Here is a 19,149-nt window from a genome sequence, read left to right on the forward strand (position 1 = left end):
CCACTCCACCTCCTCCAGTCCACCACAATCCAATCCAGTCCAACACAACCCCACACCAATTCACACCACTCCATCCCACTGCAGCCCACCACACCCCAATCCACCCCATCCCAGTTCAGTCCACCCCACTCCATTCCAATCCAGCCAGCCCACCGACTCCAACCCACCTCACCCCCCTCCAATCCAGTCCACCCCCCTCCAATCCAGTCCACCCCACCCCACTCCAATCCAGCCCACCCCACTGCAGTCTAGTACACCCCACTCCAGTGAATCCAATCCACCCCACTCCAATCCAATCCAATCCACCTGACCCCAGTCCAGTCTAATCCACCCTGCTCCACACCAGTCCAATCACATCCATCCCAGCCCTATTACCACTCACCTGAATCCAATCTAATCTAGCCCAATCCATTCCACCCAAATCCAATCCACCTCAGTCCAATCCACCTAACCCCATTTCAGTCCACCCCAATCCAATTCACCCCACTACCCCAGTCCACTCCAACCCATTCCACCCCACTCCACAACACTCAGCACTGAACCAGTGAACTCTACGACACTCTACTACCCATACTTCATTCTACAACACTCCAACAAATCAACTCTACGACACTCCACTCCCCCACGTCACTCTGACACTCCACGCCACTAGCTTTTAGCCATGCTGGACAGCAGCCACACTGGTGTACAACATGGCACAACAAATTGCCAAAGCCAATCGTTCCTGTAGAGGCAAGACCTATTGGCTTTGCCAATGCTTGTATATGTTGTTTTTTGTAGCGCCTCACACAACAGATGACAGAGCGCTGTATATCTTACAGTATAAACGGAACACGGACATAGCAGGTTGTGCTCGTTCCGATGCTGAAGTGTTATGACAAAGCAAGCCACAACGTTTGGAGAGAGGATGTGGCGTAAGGGCCAGAGGTGCTGACTGTGTAACTAAGGAAACAGCTTCGAACCTCGGCGTCACCTCAACATCCTGTGGTTCTGTGCAAATTACTTAATCTCTTCTTGATTCAAGAAAAATGTATGTGAAGTTGTGTAATGTATCAAGTACAGTCCAGTTGCGGTATTTAAAAAAGCAGAAAAAAAGAAATACTGCCTAACTCACAGTGGACGGACAGTCATTAAGGTAGATCAATCTATGCTTGGTCCATGCTCCACATAAAGACAAGTAAGTGATGGCACTGGATGCGCTACTAAATTAGAAAGCAGTAAAGAAGAGTGATAGTGATGGCAGCGATTGGTAAGTAATGAGTGGGCCAAAAGCCTGTTTTTAGAGTGTTTTTCTTTTTTAGATACAATAGGTTGCCAAGCGACAGCAGTGCATGCGCCCTGACTGCAGGATAGAACTAAAAACCCCACTGCATTTTCATATATGGAAGATTCTTAAAGATTCATACAGAAATTTATGTGAAGGAATACAGCAGGCACTCTGGACTTTTGCAACACTGCGATAATGTTGCTCACCTATTTTGCTTTCATTAATTTTATCGCAGGGTGCATGACGAAATGACTCGCCTATAAAGAAATCATGACTCTTTTTGGTACCGAAAGACAACATCAGCGAACCCAGCCCAGGCCCATGGAGAAGCAAAAAGTGGGGTGCCAGATCCAACTTGCTTTGCGTTTGGACAGGTTAATAATGACTACTTGTCTTGGGCATTTGTAAAAAAAAAAAAACTGTGTAACAGCAGAGAAAATTTTGAGTGTGTTTTTTTTTTCTTCGTGGAAAACATTCATAGGTACTGCAGTTGACTTAGATTAATAAGCAAATTGTAATGCTTTAAAATAAAATTGAGAACTTTTTCTAATGTATTCTCATTTCTTAGTTGGGGGATGGAAGTGTTTTTGGATGCGAACGTCCGAGTGCCTGTGTAAACCCTCCTATATGTAGGTAACCTATTCACGATCACCACCCCCAGTGTTCCTTCTCTGCCAGGAGCATGGCACAGTATTATGATTCACCTGCAGGAGCCAGTAGAGGGTTCAAACACATCTTAATTTGGACACAAGTGACTGCAGTAGGTGCTCCCTCTCCAGCCAGCAAACAACTGACCCAAAGAGAACCCAGAGTCATTCTTCCCCCTGTGGCACATTTCCAATGAATAAACTATGTACGGAGATACAACAAAACTTCTCCCCTTTACAGAAATAAATAAATAATACATCTATATGAAATATACTGCCTCAAAACTACTATATTTACAGCATAGTCCTTGTATTATTATGAGATATAGACATACATAAATATAAATATTATCAAGCATTGCATACATAGTCATTTAGATGGTATCTTGGTGGTACCCGAAGCCTTCATGACCTACCACCTCTGACCCTCTGTGGTTAATTTGCTTCATCTTCGCCGTTATAAACTCCACAATTATCTCTTTTATCATGCCCTTGGGTCCTCCTACCCAAAACATCACCATCATCCATCAGCTTAAAGCTACTTCATCTCTCCACAGCTTCTATCTCGGCATCCGTTCATCTCTCATACAGTGCTATTCTCCTCATATTCCACCGCTCATTGTTCTCTAAGATCACAAACAACTTGGGCTCCTTTTACTTTAAATGGCCCCCGATACTTTGTTAGACCACCTTCAATTCTTCCAGACCTCATTTTAACTATATCACCCTCCTTTATTCTCCTGCCATCCTTCTTTTTAAACTAGCACATACTTCTATCATCCTCCTGACTAGTGAAACCTTCATCCATGCCGGTCACATCTTTGCATTGGCCTTTCGCCCTCTCATAACACTGAAAGGAATTTGTTTCATAACACTGTTTTCTGTGGTACGATATACCCATATCAAATCACTTAACATAATTCTGACATCACCTATCCTCTAAACTGCCATTTGTATTACTCCCTTCACAGTATGATTTGCTCTTTCAACAGCACCAATGACCTGCGTGGTGTTGGAAATGGCCCTTTCTGCAGGGTCACCCCAAAGTTTTTGCCTTCCTCCTTTTTTTTTTTTGACCTTGTTTTTGCTGCCTTTAGGACTGTGCACTTTACCACTGCTAACCAGTGTTACAGTGCTTGTGCTCTCTTCTTAAAATAGGTTAACATTGACTCATTCACGGTTGGTATATTTAATTTGCATGTAAGTCCCTAGTGCAGTGCACTACATGTGACCAGGGCCTGTAAATAAATTGCTACTAGTGGGACTTCAGCACTGATTGTGCCACCCACTTATTTAGCCCTTTAAACATGTCTTATGCCTGCAGCTGCAGAGCCTTTATGTGCCATTTCACTGCCATGTTAACTTGCCATTTAAAAGCTCTTGCCAAACCGTAAACTCTTTCAATACACATAAGACACCACAGAGGTAGCCCATAGGGCAGGGTGTTGTGTAAGTGAAGGGCAGGACATATTTAGTTTTACATGTCCTGGTAGTCAAAAGCTCTCAAAATAGTTTTTCATTACTGTAAGGCCTACTCCTTCTTCAGTAGGATATCATTGAGGATTCCTTAATACAGTTATTAAAAGTAAATCCTGATTAGAAGAGGTAAAGCTGTTATGTTTAATGTGTATGGAATTGTAATGATAAATCCTCTTTAATGGCAAAGTCATATTTATCATTACAATTTTAAAAATGCCACTTTTAGAAAGTTGTAATTTTTCTGCTCTTAGCCCTGTGTGCCTGCTGCCTGTCTCCAATACACGTCTGGGGTGGGTGACAGCTTGGCCTTGTGCATTCCCTCTAGAAAGCCACACATAATGGGAGATTAGGTGTGACTTGATTGACCTTCATGGGCCATTAACTGGCTGGATGGAGGGGGGCTGAGTTTAGCACTGCCTCACACCTGATGAGGCTTGTCCTGTCCACACACAATAGGGCTTAACAGCCCTACATTGCAACTCAAGCCAGCTTTGAGCCAGGACAGGGGAGGCAGGGCATCTGGGCACTTCAAAGGTATGCCTCTAGAAGCTTCTTTTACCTTCGAGAACCAGGGCACCAAAGTATAAATACTGGACCTCAGACACCACAACTTCAGTACACTTCTGGACCTGTGAATACTCTGCTAGGAAGAAGGACTCCTGTGCTGCAGAAAGGACTGCCACTCTGCTGGACTGCTACTTTGCTGGACTCTTGCTTTTCTGTGCCAAACTGTGCCTGCTGCCTTCTTGCATGGGAGGGAGAAGGACTGGACCCGCATCTCTACAACCGAGAACCCAGAGTGACTCCAAGCGTGAGCTGACTGGCCTCCTGTTTTCTGAAGTCTCGGGGACACAGCATGCTACCAATCAACCTGCACTGCACCTGGACTCTGCCACCTGTGAGCCTGCCTTGCCAAGTGGTACCACCTCAGTGAACCCTTGGAAGTGGGCCCAAGGTGCTCCACCGTCTGTGGTCCTCACTGGAACTGCTGGGAAGTCTCGCAAAGCAACGCTGCACAGACAGTACACCAGGATTTAGGGTACTGTGTTAAGTGGGCTAAGTGGGTCACTGTATCCAGCCCGTGTTCTATTGTGGTCGGCCTGAACTCTTGACTTTGTCCCAGTCCGGTGCGTCCAGATAACCATAGTTGGAGGTTTGCGCTTTTTTGCACTATTTTCACCTAAATGTTAAAAATTGCATATCTCAGGATCTACTTTTTTTGTCGGTGTGGTCCTTTTTCTTTACTCAGATAAATATTCTTTAGTTTTCTAAACTTTGTGGTGTTTGTCACTGTGTTACTGTAATTTAAGTGTTGCACAAATACTTTACACATTGCCTGTTAAGTTAAGCTTGATTGCTCTGTGCCAAGCTACGAGAGTGTGAGCACAGGTTAATTCAGGGTGTGTGTCTAACTTACCCTGACTAGGATTGTGGTCCCTCCTTGGACAGGGTGCATACCTCTGCCAACTAGAAACCCAATTTCTAACAGTTGTACAATGATGTGCGGGAGTGTAAAATGGCACAAAAACTGAAGAATTTAACCATTTCATCCAGTGTTAGTTGAGTTGAGTCCCATTATCTCTGATCAACTTCACCGGATATCCTTCCTCTCTAAATACTTCATCCAACACTCTAATGGTACTCTTTGTTGTGATCTTTTGCATAAATTGTACCACAAGCCATTTGGAATACACATCTACCATCACAAGGGCAAACCTCAACTCGAAAGCAACCCTGGCCATAGGTTATATAAAAACTAGGCATATGGTGTGCCATGGTAGTCCTGGATCCACTGTGGCACCCATTACAGACTGCTCTCCCACTTTCAACTTTTTTCTCCATCTTTACAATCCTTTCATCGAACAGCCCATTCAGTCACACTGTTATCCATACTCGGCCACCAAACATTCTCACTTAATCTCTTTCTTGTCATTTTTTGTCCCAAATGGGCCTCGTGTGCCATTTTGAAGAGCTGAAATCTTAAACCCTCTGGAGGTACAAATTTGTTACCTCTTGACATGACTTTGCCATCACATACCGACATCTCATCTACTATTTCAACATACGGTCTCACTGGTACTGGTACTGGTACTGGTACTGGTACTGGTACCACACTTTCTCGCCTACACCCTTTGGAAATCATCTCCACCACTTGCTGCAACACTTCACCCTTTTCCATGCTCTCAACAACAGTTTTTCCCCAAAAGCACCTTGACTCCATTCCACCAAGTCATATACATTTGCAACAACAGCTTCCTTATTAAATGCCTCTACTTTTGCCTTGTCCACATCCTGCCCTAGAAGTGGCAATCTGGACAAGCCGTCCTCTTGGGCATTTCTCTATCCTGGTATATATTCCGGTTTATATTAATATTCTTGTAGGCGAGTCGCTAATCGAGCTACTCTCACAGACCCCATAAATACATTCTAAAATATTCTGCTGCCCATACAGCAGCCAATGCCTCAGTCTCTGTAACAGAATAATTCCTTTCAGAACCAGTTAAAGAGCTTGAGACAAAGGCCACTGTTTTTTGTTCCATCTTGTGAATTTGTGACAATATGTCTTCCATGCCTTTCTCACTCGCATCCACTGTAAGGATGGACATGAGATTAGTATCAAAAGGGGTCAAAACTTTGACAGAAGAAATATTGTGTTTCATTTTCTTTTTTTTACTTTTACAGCCGAGGCCAACAGTGTATACCCAAGGTACTCAAACGTCTCAACACAAAATTCACACTATTCTACCTACATCACCAATCTTATCTAGTACTTTTTTGAAAACCATATTATGACTCTTAACTGTCTTGCTAAAAACCAAAATGATGTCTTGACAATAGACTACACCATCAATCCCCTTCAAGATTTGACCAATCATCCTTTGGAAAACACTAGCGGCCACTGAGAGGCTAAATCACATTCTAGTGAACTGAAACACTCCTTCAGCCAGGATAAATGCTGAAAAGTGCTTAGAATCTTTGTGCAACATTACCCCCTTTAAGTGTTAACATCAGCTTATTGATGTTGGCTAGAGGGTATTATCCACTGCAATGTTCTGATTTAGATTGCATAGGTCCACACAAAACCTGAAGCTACAATCAGATTTCCCTTTGATTACCACCAGAGAAATACAACTGGATGTTTCTATAGGTTCAGTTATCCTTTGATTCACCATATACTCTAATATCCGAATGACCTCTTGTCTTGCTATTGACAGAACTTTGCATACTTTATGTTGAACTGGTATAGCCCCAGGCTTAACCATTATTTTGTGAACATTTTATTCAGCTCCCTTACCTCATTGGAAAATACCTTACATGCTTTACTCACTATCTCCTCCACTGTGATTTCAACCCCCACCATGACCCGATTGATTGCTTTGGGGTTGATCATTATTTGTGTATCAGTTCCCAATGCAGTATTTAGGGTCCACTTTCTGCAACATAAACATTTCCCTTCACACATCTCTCTTGAAACTCAATCTCCGCTGGCATATATCCTATTAAGTCAATCTTCTGTCATTGATATCCTCTTGGGTTAATGTCTTAAAGAAATAAGTGCACTTTTAGCCAATATAGCAAAATATTTCCTTTGGTATAATAGTGTCCAGGGACCCTGAATTTACCATTAGCTTGAACCATTTTACCTTTAATTTTACATATTGCCTTTGGTCTACAATGCCTTCCCATACTGTCTTGACCATTAGGTATGCATAACATTTTGTCTACGTCTTTCCATCCTTCCTATTGTCTTATACTGCATCTATTTTGAATTTATTATTTGTTTTACACATACGGGCAAAATGTCACTTCCCGGCCATATTGTCTGCACTCCTGGCAAATGGTATAACAGTTCTTAAAATCTGCTTTATGAAAAATACTCCCACAACTTGTACACATTTCTTCTGTCCATTTGGAAGTATTTACAACATTTCCAATACTTCTTTTACTAACTGCACCTCTCTTGCTGCTCTTACGCTACCCTTTACCAGAACTGAGTACCTCAGTATCCTCCTGCTCAACATAATAAACACTTGTGTTGTGTTCTTGCTTCTCCATTTCTCTCATACATCAATCAGATTGCTCCACCACTGCTTGAATGATGGATTTTTTGCAGCCTCTCCTGCATCTTCTTACTCATACACAGTACTATTAGTTAATCACAGATTAAGTCATTGCTCATTGCCCCAAACTGACATTTGACAAATACTTTGCACAAACTTTCCACAGACCTGTCTACTGTCTCAACTGTTTTTTGTGGTTGAGTATAAAAGCGATGTCTAGACATAACTATATTGGAGTCCTTGGTAAACCTCCTCTCCAATCTTTCCTTTGTCTCTTAGTATACGTTTGCAATTTCTTGCCCTTCCTTTTCCACATTAAGATCCTTGCCTCACCATGGATTCAGAAAACTTGAGCACATTTCCCTGGCCATAAAACAACTCTGTTGGCTTCATCTTTGCTTAGAAATTATCAGCTTTGGTAGAAAGCACATTTCCTCCATCAATTACATCTTACTAAACCATTATATACCTCAGGTTCTTCAAAGATCTTGGAAGTCAAGCCTCTGTAATGATCCCTTGTTATGATTCTATATGAATAAAGATAGCCGTTTTTAGTAGCTGTGGTTAGCATTTGGAACTAACTACCCACAATTGTGCCCCCCCCCTTCTTACAACCCAGTCTATGTAAAGGATACTGCATATTTATTTACAAGTTACAGTGAAACACGAGGACATCTCTCTGGCCTATGCACAAACAGCTGCACCACTAAGCACATTACGACAGAGTGCCTCTGCATATCTTCTGCAAATAGCTTCCAGCAGTACAGGCAACCTTCCTAAATCCCCATTGTCCACATGACTCCCCTTTCTGCTTAGAGCCCTGTAGCACCATTGCATTTCTGTCCACCAAGCCCAAGAAGGACTTCAAATATTGAGGGTTAATATTGTTCACCTAAGGATGCCGGGGCTCCATCTTGGTCACCGACCAATGAAAATTAATTGAACTTAAACTTTAGGATTCCTCACAACAGCAATTACACCTCCTTAACTACCTGCCTTAAGCAATCCACCACCTGCACACCATCCTTGTGGCACTCAGTCATGGATCATCAGATGTGAACTGTTTATTTCACACCGCAGTTCTTCACTGCCAACTCATCCCTAAGCTAATCACGGATCCCAATCTCAGTGGTCTTCTTTAGTTGAAAAAACATGCACCCCAGACTGCAACTGTGATACCTGGTCCCTCCCACTTGTTGCATCACACTGAAGAAAAGGTCCAATGCATTGTGATCATTCACATAAACTCAATTTTCACCATATCTCTGCTGTCGACCCAGCAGATCCTCAAAACAGAAGAATCGGAAGGAAATGTGAAGGGTAAGTTTTCCAGAATATGGGTGTCAGCTATACTCACTGATGTGAACTCTATGCAACCCTTAGACTCTCCTTTATTGAGCAGTATATCGTCCACACTATTCACCTACTGCATGACCTGTATGTACCTGAGACAGCAGTCTTCAGGGCAAGTAAGGTTCAATCAATACTAGTAAAACTGACATACACCCACAAGAACACAAGAATTCAATTCAGAATACACTAGCCCCGTGCCACATATACAAAAGACACAGACCCACTGAAACAAAAGTAGCTATGTATCTGTAAGTGAAGCTGCACACACGTAGATTTAAAAGCTTATTGTATTCACCAACTTGAGGCCCATCACATACCCTTTAAATCACAAGTGCTCTAGTGTGGCTGCCCAGACAACTAAGGGTCAGAAAACTGCTCTTTGTTTCTCACCACATGCCCACACGTCCCTTCTATCTACGATTACTTCGATCATTGTCTGTATGTGCTCGCAATACGCTACATAACTAAAGAAAACTCTAGACAAATGCACCCCCTTATTTATTTGCATAGTTATAATTCATATCACCATTATAGGATCTGTGCCCCACTTGGACTGGCCAGGCAAACAGAATGGATTATGGATTTTGGGTTGTCAGTCATGTCTGAATCTGTAGAGCTCCAGGTACAATACATAACACAGTCATTTTCACTCTGCTATATCTTAAGTGTTCTTTCATGCTTCTTGTGTACATTTATGTCAAGACCAAAGTCTCCTATTATGCTATTTTCTCTTGCTCTCTCTCTCTTATTTTGATATCTTCTCTTGCTCTCTCCTATTATGTTATCCTCTCTTGCTTTATTTTCTATAGCAGCAGTCAAGAACAGTAAAAAACTATAAATCTCATGAGGCTTAGCAACATGCTAGCCAATGGGAATGAAAATCGTAATCACCAGATTAACCAATAGAGTATCTATCACAGGCATAATGCCCTTCTTGACTGCGAACAGCCCTACAGTCAAGATAGGTACCATTTTTCATACTTGTTCAATTACTTAATGTAACATTATGGTGGGCATTACAACCCTGGCAGTCAGTGTTAAAGCGGCGGTAAGACCGCCAACAGGCCGGCGGTAAAAAAAATGGAATTACGACGTGGCGAAAACCGCCAACATAGACAGCCACTTTAACACTCCGACCGCCACGGCGGTACAAACAAACAGCGCAGTGGTCACCGCCAACAGACAGGAGGAAGACCATGTACCGCCCACATTATCACAACCTACCAATCCGCCACCCTTTCTGGGGCGGATTCACCGCGAACAAAAACACGGCGGAAACAGGACTTCGAAGGGAAAACGCTCACCTCTACATACCCCACGAGGAACCAGGACGCCATGGAACCAGAGCTTCACATTTTCCCAGCTTTCATCTTCTTGCTCCTCTACCAGGAGCACGAACGCCGGCGGCGAAGACCACTGTGAGTATTGCACCTACGACACAGGGGAGGGGGAGGGAAAAAACAGGGGGACACACACGCAACACCCCCACCCTCACCCATGACAACACACACACTAATACATATTGATACATCACAGTTACACCCCCCAACCCCCTGGAAGAATGCAAAGATAAAAGGAAATGAGTGTAACCATTGTAATCTATTAAAATCCAGTACGCAGAAATATATATACACTATTAACAAATATATACACCAAGAATAGAAGTCCAGGTATTGCTCCATTTAAGTCCGTGGAACACTAGGCCCAAACTGCATGGGCGAGACCCACACAAGGTACCCGAACATGACAGAGAGAACACTGCAGGGGCATCAGATAGACATGAAACAGGCACCTCAGGGGGAAGGGAAAGGGGGGGCACCTCAGCCGGATGAGTGCACGGCACCAAATCCACGAGGGGGCCACATGCCCACTGTTCAATCCTGGTGAGTGCAAAGCCACAGTCTCTCAAGTCTCTACAGTGGGTGGGTTGCCCACTGTTCAATCCTGGAGAGTGCAAAGCCACAGTCTCTCAAGTCTCTACAGTGGGTGGTTTGCCCACTGTTCAATCCTGGGGAGTGCAAAGCCACAGTCTGTCAAGTGGATAACATTCTCCACTGGTTCTGGAGGGGGCTTTGTGCCCAGAGTGCTTCATCCTGCCAAGGACAGTGGTAGTGGATGCCTGTCTCCACTGGTTCTGGAGAGGGCTTTGTGCCCAGAGTGCTTCATCCTGCCAAGGACAGAGGTAGTGGATGCCTGTCTCCACTGGTTCTGGAGGGGGCTTTGTGCCCAGAGTTCTTCATCCTGCCAAGGACAGAGGTAGTGGATGCCTGTCTCCACTGGTTCTGGAGGGGGCTTTGTGCCCAGAGTGCTTCATCCTGCCAAGGACAGAGGTAGTGGATGTAAATCTCCACTGGTTCTGGAGGGGACTTTGTACCCAGAGTGCTTCATCCTGCCAAGGACAGAGGCAGTGGATGCCTGTCTCCACTTGTTCTGGAGGGGGCTTTGTGCCCAGAGTGCTTCATCCTGCCAAGGACAGAGGTAGTGGATGTACATCTCCACTGGTTCTGGAGGGGGCTTTGTGCCCAGAGTCCTTCATCCTGCCAAGGACAGAGGTAGTGGATGCCTGTCTCCACTGGTTCTGAAGGCGGCTTTGTGCCCAGAGTGCTTCATCCCTCCAAGGACAGAGGTAGTGGATGTAAATCTCCACTAGTTCTGGAGGGGTCTTTGTGCCCAGAGTGCTTCATCCTGCCAAGGACAGAGGTAGTGGATGTAAATCTCCACTGGTTCTGGAGGGGGCTTTGTGCCCAGAGTGCTTCATCCTGCTCGTGGCGGACTCAGTAGAGTCATTGCTCTTGGCGCTCATGGGCCAGCGGTGCTTGTGGCGGCGGTGTTCATTGCAGCGTTGCTTGTGGCGGCGGTGTCCATTGCAGCGGTGCTCGTGGCGGCGGTGTCCTTGGCAGCGGGGCTTGTGGCGGCGGTGTCCATTGCAGCGGTGCTTGTGGCGGCGGTGTCTTTGGCAGCGACTCAGCTGCTGGCGGTCCTGTCTGGGCCAGCGGGGCTGCTGCTGGCGGTCCTGTCTGGGCCTGCGGGGATGGTGCTGGCGGTCCTGTCTGGGCCAGCGGGGCTGCTGCTGGCGGTCCTGTCTGGGCTTGTGGGGCTGCTGCTGGCGGTCCTGTCTGGGCCAGCAGGGATGGTGCTGGCAGTCCTGTCTGGGCCTGCGGGGCTGGTGCTGGCGGTCCTGTCTGGGCCTGCAGGGCTAATGCTCGCGGTCCTGTCTGGGCCTGCGGGGCTGGTGCTGGTGGTCGCCTCCTGGGCAGCAGGGCTGGTACTGGCGGTCGCCTCCTGGGCAGCGGGGCTGATGGCGGTCGCCTCCTGGGCAGCGGGGCTGATGGCGGTAGCCTCCTGGGCAGCGGAGCTGATGGCGATTGCCTCTGGGCAGCGGGGCTGATGTCGGTCTTCTCCGCCGTGCCGATCTTCCCAGACTTGCCAGGTTTCTTGTGCCCCTTCCCCACCTTGGAAGGTGTCGCAGCTGACTCCACACTCCCACCTGTACCCCTGGGAGCAGCTTTGGTGGCTGGTGTCTTCCCCTCTCCCGCCGGGCACTGGCCAACTTTTGATGCTTGACATGTGGGGGACTGTCCGTGCTGTGGCTCTTTGCCATACTGGCTGCCCTGCTGCCTGGTGCACTCCAGAATCCGGTGACTACTGGCCCCACTGATCCCGCCGATGTCGTGGCTGAGGTGCTAGGTTGGGACCTGGAGAGTCGGGCCCTAGGGGACTGACGGGGTGGGGGAGGTGAGGGAAAGAGGTCAAGGGTGGACAGGAAAAGGTTCTTGGGAACACTGGGACGGGTAGCTGGAGGGGGTTTGGGAGTGGAGGAAGAGGTTGTGGTTGTAGGAGGTGTACGTTTGGTGACTTTGGGTGAAGGTGCATGTGCTGGAGGCTGTCGTGAGGTGGATGGCTGTTGGGTGGGTGTGTGCCTGCGTTTGTGTACCTTGGGAGGTGGCATCACAGACACACTGGGAGAAGACACGGGATGTGTGAATTGTAGTGGGGGTGGTGACTGCACGTGAGCGGGGTGTGGTGGTGATGGAAGTAGTGGCTGTAGATGTAGTGCATGCAGGTGTGAGTGGAGGCAAGACTGGGAGGGAGGAGGGAGACGAGGAGGAGGGGGACACAGTGAATGCAGTGGATGTTGCTATGTCTGCATGTGTGTGATGTTTGCGTGAGTGCCTGTGGGATGTGTGGTGCTTATGTTTGCCTGAGCTTCCATTGTGTGTTGGGGTGTGTGCATGCTGGTCTGATGGTGTGCTTGGGGTAGGCTGAGGTACAGGGGTGTGGGTCTGGGTAGAGGAAGTTGGAGGGGGGAGGCTAGAGACAGGGACAATTGCTACCATCAGTGCTGAGGCCAGAGTCTGAAAAGCTCGCTGAAGGGCTGCCTGATCAGAATGAATGCCATCCAGGAATGCATTTGTCTGTTGCAACTGCCTCTCTACACCCTGGAAGGCATTCAAAATGGTAGACTGCCCAACAGTGAGGGACTTCAGAAGGTCAATGGCCTCCTCACTGAGGGCAGCAGGGGTGACTGGGGTAGGGTCTGAGGTGCCTGGGGCGAAGGTGATGCACACCCTCCTGGGTGAGCCGGCACGGGGCAAAGGCTGAGGGGCTGCTGGGAGGGCAGTGCTGGAAGGGGGGGTGGCGGCTGTACCTGTAGATGGGGGGGCACAGATGGGCCCGCCGCCACAAGGGAACTCCCATCAGAGGACGAGTCCGCATCACTGGTCTCAGCTCCTGTCCCCGCTGTGGAGCTCCCCTCGCCCTCCGTCCCACTGGTGAAATCCGACTCCATAGTTTCGCCCTCCAGGGCCATGTGGGATGCAGCTCCCTCCTGCTCCGGTGCCACTGCTCCTCCGCCTGATGATGCTAATGCACACAAGAACAGGGAGAACACAAAAAGGGGGGGCACGACAGAAGAAAGACATGTTAAGTGCATGCATTACCTCTACCGTTGGCGGACACAACAGACACAGTAGCCCCCTGCACTACGCCGAACACTTGGGGTCCACTATTCAATCCCTGGGACATGGCCTACAAGGCTATGGCTGACATCTGCACACATGGATGTCACAGGAGCCTGACGAGGTGTAGTTGGCACTGTATCCAGGTGGGGTGGGGTGCCACAGGGCCTGCCTGAAAAAGGAGACCTAACTAGCACACTCGCCCTGGGCTAGGGCCACAGCCCACCTCCCCCACCCAGACACCTCCACTGCGCGCTGAATCAGCAGAATGAGACTGTACTCACCCCCTTGTTGCTTCTGTGAGGCCCTCAAGCGCCCATCCAACTCTGGGTACGCCACTGCCAGGATCCTGTACATCAGGGGGTCATGGTGCTACGGGCACCCCTCCCACGTTGGAAGGCCATCCCCAGCTGGGCCTCCGCTGTCTTCTTGCTCCGGCGGTGAATGTCCTCCCATCTCTTACGGCAGTGGGTGCTCCGTCTGTGATAGACCCCCAGGGTCCGGACGTCCTTGGCGATGGCACGCCAAATATTCTTCCTCTGGTGGGTGCTGACCTACAGGAATTGTACAGGGGAAAAAGAGAAGTTATTACCAACTGCACCATCCCTACCCTTGCCATGTGGCACATGCACTCACCGTCGTTTTATGCAGGCCTCAATCTCCCCCCCCATCTTTCATCCACGCCACTCCTCACAGGCATAGCCCATACAGCATGCTCCCAGTGTACTTACCTGTTTGTCTGGAGGACCGTACAGTAGCGTGTACTGGGGTAGGACCCCATCCACGACTTTCTCCAACTCTTCCAATGTGACGGCAGGGGCCCTTTCCCCAGACGCACAAGCCATTGTCTCTTCCAGACTGAGGTCACAGCAGCACTTGCAGTCTAGGTCCTCTCCTGTCGAAGATCAGGTATTGAGTGATTGAACAGATAGAAAATGGCGGTCACGTCAGCAGCGGTGCGAACCGTCACCGCCGTCGTACATCGTCATTGGCTCCTGGGACCCATGGGGTCCAATGTTAACCAATGCAGAATTGTGCGGCGGTCTTCGACCGCCTACCACGGCGGTGTACAACGCCAGCGCAGTTACCTCATATCCCATTGTCCCACTTTACAGGTCAGGCAGCCGCCGTTTCAGGGGCCCAAATGGCTCTATTTTTAACTGTGTCACACATAACTAGGCCTTGCTTCAACACTCATACATGCTTATTTCGGATTATGAATCGTGTTCTGTGTAAGCTGTGTGTACGTACCTCTGAGTTGGTTGACTCTGTGCTCACTGTTGTCCTTCATAGGCACCGTCCGCTGGGACATGTGAGGAGATGGCGGCATCCTCCAGTGTACAGACCGCTGGTGGACCTGTCGACAATGGAGGAAAGACATGTAACCATCACATACAGGCTAGATTGTGCCACAATCCTGGAACTGTGTGCCCAGTTGGAGCCAGACCTAATGTCAGCTATCCGCCATCCCACAGGAATCCTCCCTCAAGTGCAGGTGCTGTCAGTACTGCATTTCCTTGCAAGTGGGTAATTTCAAACAACAGTGGCCATAGCATCAGGGATGTCCCAGCCTATGTTTTCCAACGTGTTGTCCAGAGAGTTGTCTGCCCTGCTGAAACACATGCGGAGCTACATCGTTTTCCCTCAGGTGGAGGATTTGCCTACAGTGAAAGGTGACTTCTATGCCCTGGGACATATCCCCAACATCAGTAGGTGCCATTGATGGGACACATGTGGCCCTGGTCCCCCCGCAGGAGTGAACAGGTATACAGAAACCGGAAGAGTTATCATTCGATGAATGTGCAGATGGTGTGTTTGGCCAACCAGTACATCTCCCATGTGAATGCCAAATTCCCTGCTCAGTGCATGACGCTTACATCCTGCGGAATAGCAGCATCCCTTATGTGATGGGGCAACTCCAGAGGCACCGGGTGTGGCTATTAGGTGAGCATATGGAACCAAATCAGTGGGAATAGTTGTCTGGGTCTGGGGATAGTCCCTACAGGTTAGTGTGTGTCTAACAGTTGTCCCTCACCTTTTTCAGGTGATTCTGGTTACCCCAACCTGTCATGGCTACTGACCCCAGTGAGGAATCCCAGGCCCAGTGCAGAGGAACGCTACAATGAGGCCCATGGGCGAACTAGGAGGATTGTAGAGCGGACCTTCGGCCTCCTGAAGGCCAGGTTCAGGTGCCTCCAAATGACAGGTGGTTCCCTATTCTACTCACCAAAGAAGGTGTGCCAGATCATCGTGGCCTGCTGTATGCTTCACAACTTAGCTTTGCGACGACAGGTGCCTTTTCTGCAGGAGGATGGTCCAGACGGAGGGGTTGTGGCAGCTGTGGAGCCTGTGGACAGTGAAGACGAGGAAGCGGAAGAAGAGGACATCGGCAACAGGAACTCAGTTATCCTGCAATACTTCCAGTGAGACACAGGTAAGAAAACAAACCTGCCTACTACATGTAATGTAACACTACTACCTCTCTACTGTCTGTTCTTTTCACCCAGTGTATGGTCACTGAGTTTTCACTTTCCCTTACGATTTCACAGATATGGGTCCCACTGTGTGACATCTGCTTTGTTTCCTCATGGACTAGAGCTGTGTGACATAGGTATATTGACATCACAATTGTAAGAGCATTTTGTCACTGTAATTGCTAATATACACTATTTCGAAATCACAGACAGACTCCAGATTGTTTTGTGCCTTAAGGGTGTTTATTTAAGTGCTCAATATTGGAGGGTGCTGTAAAATGGGGAGGGGTGATGGTGGAGGAATGTCCATGGCAGAGTCCAGTCTATCAGTCTCACAGGTGCATTGTCCAAAGGGGCATAGGAAGTGGAGCTGGGGCAGTTTGAGGATGGACAGCGTGACAAGGTGGGACAAAAGGATGACATTCAGGGCGGTCTCATTTCTTGGCGGGGGACTTGGCATCGTTCTCGGTCTTTGTCCTGGATCACAGGGACCGTTTGCGGGGTGGTTCTCTATCTGCAGGGGGTGGGGTGCTGGTGTGGTGGTCCTGTGGCGGTGCCTCCTGTCCACTAGCGCCGGTGGAGGTGGTGGGCAGTTCATCGTCCAGGCTAGTGTCAGGGGCCCCTTGTGCCACAGTGTCCCTCCTGGTGTTGAAGACTTCCTTCAGCACCCCTACGATGGTGCCCAGGGTGGAGTTGATGGAGCTGAGTTCCTCCCTGAAGCCCAAATACTGTCCCTCTTGCAGCCGCTGGGTCTCCTGAAACATAACCAGTACCGTTGCCATCGTCTCCTGGGAATGATGGTACGCTCCCATGATGTTGGAGAGGGCCTTGTGGAGAGTGGGTTCCCTGGGCCTGTCCTCCCCCTGTTGCACAGCAGCCCTCCCAGTTCTCCTGTTTCCCTGGGCCTCTGTCCCCTGAACGGTGTGCCCACTGCCACTGCCCCCAGGCCCCTGTTGTTGTTGGGGTGGTGGGTTAGCCTGGGTTCTCTGTAATGGTGGACACACTGCTGATTGACGTGTCCTGGGGACAGAGGTATGGGCCCGCTGGGTGGGTGCTGGTGTTTCCAGAGGGGGGAAGCTCTGTGGTGGCCTGCGACTGTGTGAGGGGAACCGACTGTCCCAGATGGGCCGGGCTGGTCGTCTAGATCCAGTTGGACAGAGCTGCTGTCAACACTGTGGTCCTCTTCTGTTGGTGGTGTGGACATGTGTGGACCCTCCTGTGCGGTGACGTTGGGTAGGGGTCCTGCAGGGGTGTAAAAGCATGATTATTGCATCTGTGAACCATGGTGTGCAATGGGTGGGTGACCGTGTACCCCAGTGCTTGCATTCCTGTGTGGGACCTTGTGTGATGATGGTTTAGGGGGGTGTATGGGTATGTGCAGTGGCCATGCATTGGTGATGGGTGTCCATGCTTTGGTGTTGCATGCAGGGCTTGGTGTTGGGATGTGTGGTTTGTGATAGTGGGACATGTGTGAGGAGTTGGAGTGATAGGGGTGAGGGCGAGGGTGGGGGTATGTGATGGCATGCAGGTAGGGTAGGGGTTGTAATAGTTAAGGTTTGACTTACCAGAGTCCATTCCTCCAGCTACTCCTTCGAGGCCCTCAGGATGCAGAATCGCCAAGACTTGCTCCTCCCATGTTGTTAGTTGTGGGGGAGGAGGTAGGGGTCCGCCACCAGTCCTCTGTACCGCAAGGTGGGGTCTGGATACCATGGAACGCACCTTCCCCCGTAAGTCGCTCCACCTCTTCCTGATGTCATCCCTATTTCTTGGGTGCTGTCCCACTGCGTTGACCCTGTCCACTATTCTGCACCATAGCTCCATCTTCCTAGCTATGGAGGTGTGCTGCACCTGTGATCCGAATAGCTGTGGCTCTACCCGGATGATTTCCTCCACCATGACCCTGAGCTCCTCCTCAGAGAAGCTGGGGTGTCTTTCCGTGCCATGGGGTGGTGTGGGTTATGTGTGGGGTGGTGTGTGTTATGATATGTGGGGTGATATTTAGTGGTGTGTTGTAAGGGGTGCGTGGATGTTATGTGGGTGATGGTGTTGTGTGCCTGTTGATGCCTGATTATAGATTGTGGTGTCTCTCTCTGGTCTTCTATCGCAATTGTGGTCGTAAGGGTTTGTGGGTGATGTGGGTGTGTGTTTTATATTGTATTGGGTGTGTGGGAGTGGTGTGTGTATGTGTATCAGGTGTGTGTATTTCAAATTGTCCAACGTGGCTGTGTTTTGTATATGTGTGTGTATTTTGAGTGCGGCGGTGTGTACCGCCAATGAAATACCGCGGTTGAAAGACCGCCGCGTGGATTCGTGGGTCGTGATAGTGTGGGCGTATTTCTGTTGGCGTGACGGTGGAGGTTTCGTTTTCACCAGTTTATCACTGACCTTTGGTGTGGTGGACTTGTGTGGGTGTCTGAATTTTGGCGGATTCCGAGCTGGGGGTCATAATAGCTGTGGCGGATTTCCGTGGACGCGGCGGTGTGTTGGCAGTCTTCTGCACGGCGGTAAGCGGCTTTTACCGCCAATGTTGTAATGACCCCCTATATGTTTAATCTGTTCTGTTGTTATGATTCGGTTTTTCACCCACATTGGTTATAATACCTTGTATTTCTCTCTGTTGTGCGCTCTTGGCGACCATTGTTCAGAGCGTGTGCTGTGTGGCGCTCTACCTCACTGGGGCCCCTATATCCACCATTTACATTCTCCTTATCTTCCAGTCTCCCCGCTGCTTGCAATTTCTACCAGGGCTCTCCCTGTGGCATATCTTGAGGCAGTAAGCTTTCCGGAGCCCTCAGCTCCAGCATCTGTTCTCTGTACAGCCTGCAACTCGCAACATCAGCGAAAAGGGAGAGGCTTTCGGGCCCGCCTTCCTATTAATTTGTACCGCCTCTCCTCAGAGAGTACACACCC

At 48.8% G+C, this 19,149-nt stretch overlaps 1 protein-coding gene across 1 annotated transcript in view; it reads left to right on the forward strand.

Moving 5' to 3' along the window:
* LOC138246472 (FXYD domain-containing ion transport regulator 5-like) overlaps positions 1-1,812 on the forward strand; it is a 150,955-nt gene extending 149,143 nt beyond the window's left edge. Inside the window, exon 9 of the mRNA XM_069201109.1 lies at positions 1,503-1,812. Coding sequence (XP_069057210.1) covers positions 1,503-1,530 — 28 coding nt within the window. The 3' untranslated portion in view covers positions 1,531-1,812. The remainder of the gene's footprint in view (positions 1-1,502) is intronic.
* The last annotated feature ends 17,337 nt before the right edge of the window (positions 1,813-19,149 follow it).

The sequence above is a fragment of the Pleurodeles waltl genome, chromosome 7 (genome assembly GCF_031143425.1).
Source record: "Pleurodeles waltl isolate 20211129_DDA chromosome 7, aPleWal1.hap1.20221129, whole genome shotgun sequence".
In the NCBI taxonomy this organism is placed as follows: Eukaryota; Metazoa; Chordata; class Amphibia; order Caudata; family Salamandridae; genus Pleurodeles; species Pleurodeles waltl.